At 47.8% G+C, this 10687-nt stretch overlaps 2 protein-coding genes across 2 annotated transcripts; both read left to right on the top strand.

The window, feature by feature from the left end:
• Positions 1-242: 242 nt before the first annotated feature.
• LOC125509345 (putative polygalacturonase) lies at positions 243-3706 on the top strand. Its single transcript, XM_048674305.2, has 5 exons — positions 243-1177; positions 1506-1626; positions 2166-2414; positions 2645-2798; positions 2995-3706. The coding sequence occupies exons 1-5, from the start codon at positions 632-634 to the stop codon at positions 3518-3520; spliced, it is 1596 nt and encodes a 531-aa protein (XP_048530262.1). The 5' UTR covers positions 243-631; the 3' UTR covers positions 3521-3706.
• A 1242-nt stretch (positions 3707-4948) lies between these two features.
• LOC125509347 (photosystem I chlorophyll a/b-binding protein 6, chloroplastic) lies at positions 4949-6552 on the top strand. Its single transcript, XM_048674307.2, has 4 exons — positions 4949-5186; positions 5308-5505; positions 5595-6147; positions 6244-6552. Exons 1-4 carry the CDS (start codon positions 5134-5136, stop codon positions 6259-6261), a joined length of 822 nt encoding a protein of 273 aa, XP_048530264.1. The 5' UTR covers positions 4949-5133; the 3' UTR covers positions 6262-6552.
• The last annotated feature ends 4135 nt before the right edge of the window (positions 6553-10687 follow it).

The raw sequence follows: 10687 nt of genomic DNA, 5'->3' as shown, positions 1-10687 counted from the left end.
TGGGGTCTTAGAATCTCAATGTAATTTTTATTATGTTTTAGATGCTTTGTACTTATGCTAAACTTTAATAAAAGATCTGAATGAATTTCGGAAAAGAGGTAGTCTAAAACCTGAATCTATTTGTCACTTCTACTAGTGTTTTGTACTGACATGATAGATGAAGAATAGACCGGATGTTGTTAAAAAAGCGAAAAAGGGGAAGCGGAGGGGGAGTACTTCTGGGGCTCAGCATCAGCGGAAGCGTAGAAGCAACAAACAGAGCCACGGCAACTCGAGTCAGTCAATCCAACGGCCCGCACAGTCTGACGGCAGTACGCAGGGGCCAGGGGGGCTATTCGGTCATTCCGCCGTCTTGCTGGCCGTCGTCTCGTCGTGGTTCCTCCCCCAACCCCACGGCCGGCACCACCACTGCGCCACCGCGCTCAAGTGCCAGTGACCTCACCGCCTCCCGCCCTTTTAAAACTAGTGCTCCCGAGGTCCGGCTCACCACCACCGCCGCGCTCCCGCTTCCTCCCCCACCTCCATGGGCAGCAAAACCCTAGCAGCACCCCCCCGACAGACGCACCAACCGGTTGGTACAGCGCGGCGTAGCACGTAGATCCCGCCCCCGCCCGCGCGCCGACCGGATCCGATGGCGGAGATCGCCGTCGGCGTCTCCTCCCCGCGCGCCTCCGTCGCCGCCGCAGCCGCCGCGGCGGCGGCGTCGGCCTCCTCCGGCCCGGCGGTGCTGTCCTCCCCGCGCGCCGCGCTAAGCCGGGGCGCGCACCAGTTCCACCACCGTCGGTGGGCGCCGCCGGCGATCTCGCCGTCCTACAGGGCGTACCTGGTCGCGCTTTGGCTCGTCGGCTTCGTGCTCGTCTTCCTGTGGCAGAACACCTCCATGGGCCGCCTGCGGCTCTACAACCGGCCGCCCATGCCCAAGCGCGCGCCGTCTGCCGCAGCCTCGATGGGCCAGTGGGTGGCCTCGCCGCCGGTGTACGACTTGAGGGAGTTTGGGGGCGTCGGGGACGGGCGGACGGTCAACACGGCGGCCTTCGAGGCCGCGGTGGCGGCCATCTCGGAGAGGGGCGGCGGGAGGCTCACCGTGCCTGCCGGCCGGTGGCTCACCGCGCCGTTTAACCTCACCAGCCACATGACGCTCTTCCTCGCTGCAGGCGCTGAGATCCTCGGGGTCCAGGTGAGACATTTCAGCTGCACTCTCCATCAGCTTGCTTAATTTTACTGTCACAAGTTTTGACAAGATTGTATGACTAGTCACAAATTGGTATAGTTAAACCATTAAAGCATATACTGAATTAATGACTCACATTGGCTCTAGAATAACACTGTTCCTGTCCACTCATGCTTAGTCTGTAAAGGAATTACAGTGATGTCATTTTGTTTCAAACTTAGAGAAAGTTGAACTAGGATGTTCTTACATATCGTTTGGCTGTAACTTTTACAGTCTAGTGCATTTTCTTCCAATGAGTCAACATTGACAGCTTATTGCGTTACTTACATGTAAGGATGAAAGATACTGGCCATTGATGTCCCCATTACCGTCATATGGATACGGAAGAGAGCATAAGGGACCTCGATATGGGAGCCTAATACATGGTCAAGACCTGAAGGATGTGATTATAACCGGTAAGTAATATTGTATGTTTCCTTTTGTTGCATTTTAACGCTCATGATAGTGTGAACTTTATGTTTTTTCTATATATGTTTACTTGCTTAGTCCATTTCAATGCTTAATTATTACTTTGAACTTTGTGTTTGCATTCTGAAATTAAAGCAAGGATTGACTGCCATCATATTATGGTGTGTGTGGCCTTTAAATTAACACCCTAATTGCTAAACATAGGAACATAAGTGAAATTGTTAAAATGAAGTATCCGTATTTGCGACCACCTATCTTATAGATCATTAAGTCCCACCATGAAAGTATGTTGGATGATCCTATGTTATGATGCCTCCTATTAAGTATTTTGAATATAAGACCAACAGTTTTGTTGGTTATTCATGTGAAGATATTGTTACCTGTTACCAGAATAATCATGAATGTGTAGCCATGATTCTAATGTGCCAATTTAATTGCTAAATATTCTTTCTATCAGCCTTTTTGTCCTCAAATTGGTCAGACATTTCGTTAGCTGAGACTCATCATCTCTTTATCTGTCTAATAGGTCATAATGGCACTATAAATGGGCAAGGCCAAAGTTGGTGGATCAAATTTCGCAAGAAACTCCTCAATCACACCAGGGGTCCTCTTGTTCAGCTCATGCGGTCAAGTAACATTACTATTTCTAACATCACATTACGTGATTCTCCCTTCTGGACACTTCATCTGTATGACTGCAAGGATGTCACAGTCTCGGGAACTACTATTCTGGCTCCAATTGCTGGGGCTCCAAACACCGACGGGATAGATCCAGGTCATTTTCCAACTTTTGCGGTTTACTTGATTCCTGAGCTCTGATTCGTTTCAGCTACAGCTCACATTGTTCAATGACTGGATAACAATCTAGCCTCTTCATATTCATTGACAATATGAACCCTACAACTTTGTACTTCCATGTTATCTTGGTTTCTTAACTTGTTATTATATGACTTGGAACATTTTATACAACACTCAGATTCTCAGCTGCGTTTACTGCTTATGCAGATTCTTGCGAGAATGTGATGATTGAAAATTGCTATATTTCTGTTGGTGATGACGGGGTAGCTATAAAGAGTGGTTGGGATCAATATGGAATTGCTTATGGGCGTCCGTCTACTAACATCACTGTTCGCAATGTCATAATCCGCTCAATGGTCAGGTAATTCATTTGTTTTGGTTCACTGTGTTAGCCCTTCTGTTAATTTATCAGTTGAGATTGGCGAATAAGAACGTTAATAGTACCAAAATGCAGCTTTTCATGTACAGTGAATTACTCTGAAATGTATGGGCGTTACTAGTCAAAGTTTGTCAGATCAGCTTAATTGCGTGTTTAATCTCTTTTCCCTTCTGGACAGTGCTGGCGTGTCTATAGGAAGCGAGATGTCTGGTGGTGTCTCAAACGTTTTGGTAGAGAACGTCCACATTTGGAGTTCGCGGCGAGGTGTGAGGATAAAGACTGCCCCTGGAAGAGGGGCCTATGTAAACAACATTGTCTACAGAAACATAACCCTAGAAAATGTCCGGGTTGGTATCGTGATAAAGACCGACTATAACGAGCACCCAGATGAACGGTTCGACCCGAAGGCTGTTCCTGTTGTCGGTAACATCTCTTATACGTCAATCCATGGGCAAAGGGTGCGGGTACCCGTCAGGATACAAGGGAGCGCAGAGATCCCCGTGAGGAATGTTACTTTCCATGATATGTCGGTTGGTATACTTGACAAGAAGCACCATGTTTTCCAGTGCTCCTTCGTCCAGGGGCAGGTCATCGGCTATGTTTTCCCTGTGCCCTGCAAGAACCTGGACCTGTACAATGAGCGGCGCGAGATGGTTAAACAATCGACACTGCAGAACATTTCAGATATCGACTACAGTTTCTGACACGGCGGTTCGTCTCACTGTACTATTTTAGGCGTATCCAGTGATCAGCTTAGTCTTGCTTTACTGCATACACAGGGAATTTTGTTTGTAGCTGTTTACACCTCCCTTTGTCTCAGGCGTGTATTTAAGGAGGCCCAGACTTGTCTATACTGTGTCATAGAATGATGCATCTGTTTTCACATTTCATCCCTGTATTTCTACACACGAATTAAACAATTAAAACCTCACTAACAACAATATTAACAGCAGCTGTTTTTTTATGTTCGGTTTGGATATCTCACTCTGTCAAAAGGTCTTCGAAATAACGTCAGTACAGCCATACAGGGTAAAACACCTTGTCCCTTGTGTAAGTGGAACAAATCTTATTCTGCTAGTCTTTTGGTGAAGCAGTGGCAGCACAGCTTCTTTTGGTTTGATTTTCACTTTGGCTTTCGAATTACATTTGAAAAAGTAGGGCATTATTCTTTTTTTTTCTTTCGCAGCATGCTCTCTGATTTATGGATTCATAGAGGGTGAGCACCATATTTTTTTTGAGGGAGGCGAGAACCAACCTCAGTTGACTGAGAAAGGTTTGAAATGCAATATTAATCAAGTTTGTTCATGTCAGGGATCAGCAGTATATACTCCCTCCATTCCTAAATATAACACTTTTTAGAGATTTTAATAAGGACTACATACGCGAAAATGCCAAACGGAGACCGAGCTCCATGGAGGCCTTTATTTGAAAACTTTAAAATTCAAACTTTTCAGTTTCAAAAAATTCTGAAAATAAATACGCATATACCTAGATACATAATGTACATGTGTGCGAATTTTCAGGCTGAAATACATTAAAATGTGAGCTACACAAAAAAGACAAATCTGGAGCCTTTTAGCATATGTACTGTTCATCTATAAAGTCCATGATTTTGGTTTTTTTGTACAGCTTGCAATTCAAGGTATTTCATCCTGAAATTTTTCACACATACACTTTACATCCTTGCATACATGTGTATTTTTTTCAGAATTTTTTGAAACTGAAATTTATGAATTTTGAATTATTCAAAATAAAGGGCTTCATGGAGCTCGGTCTCCAAAATGCCCTAATCATACATACGAATGTACATAGGCATATTTTAGAGTGTAGATTCACTCATTTTGCTCCGTATGTAGTACGCATTGGAATCTCTAAAAAAACTTATATTTAGGAACGGGGGAGTATTACATTTGGTACAAAAGAACTGAACCATATTTTTTTTCGTTGTCAGTACTAGTCTATCCAAAATAAATTAGGGGAGTAGTCTGTCAAGTTTCTTCCATTCCTGAAAAAAAAAACGAGTTGGCTTCTTTTTTTTTTTTGAGGATAAGAGTTGGCTTCTTTCAGTGCCATCGAGAAGGCCGTGAACAATGTTCAAACAAAAAGCCGCGAGCATCCAACTTAGAAGAAGCCCACGAGACATTTTCCACGACAGCGGGCAAAAAAAAAAAAAAAAAAAAAAAACTGGCGTCCCGCCATTGGCTCAGCGCAGCGCCCTCTCCCTCCCTATCCTCATCTACTCCAAACAGATAACCCGCTGGCGGTGGCCGGTGCAGTGCCATTCCCGCTCCCCCCTCTCCCCCGTCCGGAATCCTCCATGGCGACTCCTCTGCCCACTGGCTCATTCGCAGCATGTCGCCTCCAACCTAGGTAATCACCAACATGCTCTGGTAAATTTGCTTTGAAACCTCTCGGATCATCGGAAAAATGCTGAACCGTCGTTGCCGCATGCCCTTCTGCTTGCTTGTTCTGAACTTCTGATCGAGCTTAGGATCCGGGTGTTGCATGCCACGAAGCCGCCGGCGCAGAATGCTGGCCCGGCAGCGGCAGCCTGCGCTCCCGTCCGGCGGGGCGGTAGCCACCGTACTGGCGCGACCAAGAGCAGCCTGTCCACGGTGTGCGAGCCGCTGGGGCCCGACCGGCCCGTCTGGTTCCCCGGCACCGCCCCTCCGCCGTGGCTCGACGGCAGGTAGGTAAACTGAACCAATTTCAGACTACTGAATTTCATTTCGTCTCTGACATCATTCCTGTGTTGGCGTGTTGCCATTTCCCCTTCAGCCTTCCGGGAGACTTCGGATTTGATCCTCTGGGATTCGGATCGGAGCCGGAGTCGCTGCGGTGGTTCGCGCAGGCGGAGCTGATGCACGGCCGGTGGGCGATGCTGGCGGCGGCCGGGATCCTGGTCCCGGAGGTCCTGCACAAGTGGGGCTTCATGGAGGAGTTCTCCTGGTACACGGCCGGCGAGCGCGAGTACTTCGCGGACCCGTGGACGCTGTTCGTGACCCAGATGGCGCTCATGGGGTGGGTGGAGGGCCGGCGGTGGATGGACTACCTCAACCCGGGGTCCGTGGACATCGAGCCGCGGTTCCCCAACCGCAAGAACCCCACCCCGGACGTGGGGTACCCGGGGGGCCTGTGGTTCGACTGGGGCAACTGGGGCCGCGGCTCGCCGGAGCCCGTCATGGTGCTCCGCACCAAGGAGATCAAGAACGGCCGCCTCGCCATGCTGGCCTTCGTCGGCTTCTGGTTCCAGGCCGTCTACACCGGCCAGGGCCCCCTCGACAACCTCTTGGCGCACCTCGCCGACCCCGGCCACTGCAACATCTTCTCGGTACGTACATACAGATACATGGTTGGTTAATAGTATGATTTGCTCTGCTGCTGTGATTCTCATGCAGATCATTTTATGTCACGTGACACTGTGCAGGCGTTCACGTCCCGCTGATTGTTGGCAGAGTGGCGAACGGTGTTGCTAAGGCAGAAGGGTTTTGCCGTGAACCTGAGCACTTTGGCGTTGGAGTGTCATCTAGGCATCTATCCCTTTGGAAAATGTGAATATTACAGTGCACCCGAAGAGGGAAATGGGTTGGGAAAGATGCTTACCAGTACACCTCTGTATATTGAAATACTCCCACTAGGCCAAAACAAAATGCTACTACTACCACAGGCCACACAGTAACATCAGAATCGCACAGCTGTTATACTTTTTGATACGCGTAATTTTCTTCTTGGTTAACCCTGGACACCTATTTCTATGACCTTGAATAGAAAATTGAGAGTGTCAGATAGGTTGCCCCAAACCCTAGGCCAGAGGCAACGTATGCAGTGTAAAACAAAAGGAAAAATGGCGTGGTCGATGCAGGCAATGCGCGCCGCTCGTGTATGATATTCACTATCTCCCTTGAGCCAGCCATGAGCTCATTTAGAAACTCTTACCGAGCTATCATGTCGTCTCTTGAGCTACACGATGGGTCAATGGTCGGCGCAGGTCTTTCAGCTCAATTATGTGCAGATAAAATGCGAGAGGATACAACTGGGGCTCTTAAGAAGCATAGTGTCCTGACAGCAGGTAACTGTCAATAGCTGCTCATGTAGTCCTGGAGATTTGCAATTTTGGTGGTACAAGGAATTAAAAAAGAACCAAACAGTGTTAGAACATCTCTAGCTGGCAATTTGTTTTAGCGTCCAAAACAAATTCTCAGCCAACAAAAGGCTTCCCTTCATGCCGCTTCCCTTCATGCCAACAAAAGGTCCAACAAAAAGAACCAAGCGAGTGCAATATTGTGCGGTTGTTCTTTGTTTCATGCAATGTGAGCTCAATGTTGTCTTAATATTATGCAAAAAAAAGGTTGCAACTTTTGGTATTGGAAAGAAGAATATATTTATATATTTATTAACGAGGTTTATTTGATGTTGGTGCACTTGTCGTTAGAGATTAGATTATAGAGGACACAATCTCTCGCAAAAATAAAAACAATGAGGACACAATGTCTTAAGTTTCTTCACGTGGAGGCAGAGAAGAAATAAGTATGCAAGCCAGAGAAGTCAACAGAGAAGGGCAAAAGTGTTGACACTGAAACTAAGGAGATGGGGAAAGAGTTGATTGCACTTGTTGTAGCAGTTAGGGAATTTGCGTTTGTGTTTCCCGCAAAAAAAATGTATTTTTTGTTGAAGTGTGTAATTATTCTTGTCCTCTTGTATGGATCAGTTCTCAGGAACCGGTGAACTATGTGGCCAAAATGTTGTTTTATAAAGTACTCCCTCCATTCACAAATATAAGATGTTCTAATTTTTTCTGATTTGGATGTATATAGACGCATCTTATTGTGTTTGTTCACTCATTTCAGTCCATATGTAATCCATATTAAAATATCCTAAACATCTTATATTTGTGAATGAAGGGAGTAGTTTACATTGATCTTAAGATGAGTGAAGCTAACTCGATGGCCTGAATAAACGAATCTGTGTTTAAAAAAGTTGAGACTTAAGTTTTAGGAGGTTGACTAGGAACCCTTTCATTTAACCCATCCAAATTAAGGAGTTAAGGTTTGAGGGGGCTTTTGAGGAGCTAAAATTTGGGATTCGGCTGGAAATGCCCTTATGTGATCACAAAATTAACTCGGTGTGTGGAATTAGAATGCAACGACATGATACTCGCTCTCTCTCAAAACAAGAGTGAAAAGAGAGAGCGGAGGGCGACACAAGAAAGGGACCCTCTTGGGGCAAAATTTGTTTCTCCCCCTCTCCTCCGGCGTTGAAATGACGTCGCGAGGGTTAGATTAGAGGAGCCCGGATCTCCGTGCGGAGGGGCGGATTAGGGCCATTAGGACCCGAGGTAGGGTCTCCTGGCGCCGATGTCAAGCGTGGATGTCGTTGATGCAGAGAATTAATGTTCCCTCAGGCCCTATCCTCATGATGTCTAGTTGGCTCCGACGATGGTTGCAGGACAGGGGGGGGGTTTCTCCTTGAGACCTGCCTCATCAGGTCTTCTATGCTTCTGATTAGGAGTCGTCGATCGTCCATTGTTTCGTCTTTGGGAGGTGGTGTCGGCGGTGAGTCTTCGTTCAGACAGCCAATCATGGATCTCATGGAGTGTTGAAGGGCGGGGTTGCCTCTTTTTTGCGACAATGGCCGACGTTAGTCGCAGGCATAGCTGGCCAAACGGGCCGGCCCGGCACGGCACGGCACGACCCATCTTAATCGTGCCTGGCACGGCCCGGCCCGCCGTGGCACGATTATTAGTCGGGCCGTGCCGTGCCGGCCCGCGTTCTGCCCCCTCTGGCCCAAGCTCGACCCAGGAGCCAAACGGGCCGGCCCGATGGCACGCCAGGCACGTTGGGCCACTAGCCTGATGGCCTGCTAGGTTGTTTCTTGGGCTGATTTTGGCCTGCTGGGCTGTTTTTTATGTGTTATATATATAAAATCTGGATAAAAAATAAAAAAGATAAATGGGTCATGCCGGCCCGCGTGCCCAGCCTTCAGGCCCAGGCATGGCCCAAGGCGGGCCGCGTGCCTGGCACGGCCCGATTAGAGCGTGCCGGGCCTGGCCCATCACGTGCCGTGCCAGCGTGCTTGCGGGTAGGCATGCCAGGCCCGGCCCATCTGGCCAGCTATAGTCGCAGGCCCGAGGCCAAGAAGAGCATGGGGATTCCATGATTGATATGCGACAATTGCCAATTAGATCGTTCAATTCAGCGGGTGTATTTTGCAGCTCACAAACTACTTGCTCTCTCGTAAGAGTGGTTGGGTACCCCCAAGTATAAGGGTGAAGTAACCTAACAATAAGTACAAAATAAAAGAGATGGCACAATAAGAAAATAAATTTTCTTGATAAAGTTTTTAGTATAGGAAAATAGTCCCCGGGGGCCATATGTTCACTAGTGGCATCTCTCCAAGCATATAAGTGTGATGTGGTGGACAAATTACTGCCAGACATCGATTGAATTGCAATATTTATATTTATGACTATGATCACTCATGGTATAATTTCATACAGGAATTATGTCATGTTGGGGAACGTAGTAATTTCAAAAAATTTCCTACGCACACGCAAGATCATGGTGATGCATAGCAACGAGAGAGGAGAGTGTTGTCTACGTACCCTCGTAGACCGAAAGTGGAAGCGTTAGCACAACGCGGTTGATGTAGTCGTACATCTTCACGACCCGACCGATCAAGCACCGAAACTACGTCACCTCCGAGTTCTAGCACACGTTCAGCTCGATGACGATCCCCGGACTCCGATCTAGCAGAATGTCGGGGAAGAGTTCCGTCAGCACGACGGCGTGGTGACGATATTGATGTTCTACCGTCGCAGGGCTTCGCCTAAGCACCACTACAATATTATCGAGGATTATGGTGGAAGGGGGCACCGCACACGGCTAAGAGATCAATGATCAATTGTTGTGTCTTTGGGGTGCCCCCCTGCACCCGTATATAAAGGAGAAAGGGAGGAGGAGGCTGGCCCTAGGAGGGGGCGTGCCAAGTGTGGAGTCCTACTAGGACTCCCTAGTCCTAGTAGGATTCCACCTCCCATATGGAATAGGAAAAGGGGAAGGGAAAAGGAGAAGGAAGGAAGGGGGCGCCCCCCTTCCCTAGTCCAATTCGGACCAGACCAAGGGGAGGGGTGCGGCCACCCTTGAGGCCCTTTTCCTTCTTTCCCGTATGGCCCAATAAGGCCCATTACGTATTCCCGTAACTCTCCGGTACTCCGAAAAATACCCGAATCACTCGGAACCTTTCCGATGTCCGAATATAGTCGTCCAATATATCGATCTTTACGTCTCGACCATTTAGAGACTCCTTGTCATGTCCCCGATCTCATCCGGGACTCCGAACTCCTTCGGTACATCAAAACTCATAAACTCATACTATAACTGTCACTGAAACCTTAAGCGTGCGGACCCTACGGGTTCGAGAACAATGTAGACATGACCGAGACACGTCTCCGGTCAATAACCAATAGCGGAAACTGGATGCTCATATTGGCTCCCACATATTCTACGAAGATCTTTATCGGTCAGACCGCACAACATACGTTGTTCCCTTTGTCATCGGTATGTTACTTGCCCGAGATTCGATCGTCGGTATCTCAATACCTAGTTCAATCTCGTTACCGGCAAGTCTCTTTACTCGTTCCGTAATACATCATCCTGCAACTAACTCATTAGTTGCAATGCTTGCAAGGCTTAAGTGATGTGCATTACCGAGAGGGCCCAGAGATACCTCTCCGACAATCGGAGTGACAAATCCTAATCTCGAAATACGCCAACCCAACAAGTACCTTTCGAGACACCTGTAGAGCACCTTTATAATCACCCAGTTACGTTGTGACGTTTGGTAGCACACAAAGTGTTCCTCCGGTAAACGGT

The sequence above is a fragment of the Triticum urartu genome, chromosome 5A (genome assembly GCF_056163025.1).
Source record: "Triticum urartu cultivar PI428250 chromosome 5A, HENAU_Tu73, whole genome shotgun sequence".
Taxonomy (NCBI): Eukaryota; Viridiplantae; Streptophyta; class Magnoliopsida; order Poales; family Poaceae; genus Triticum; species Triticum urartu.
This window is presented reverse-complemented; position numbering and strand designations above follow the sequence as displayed.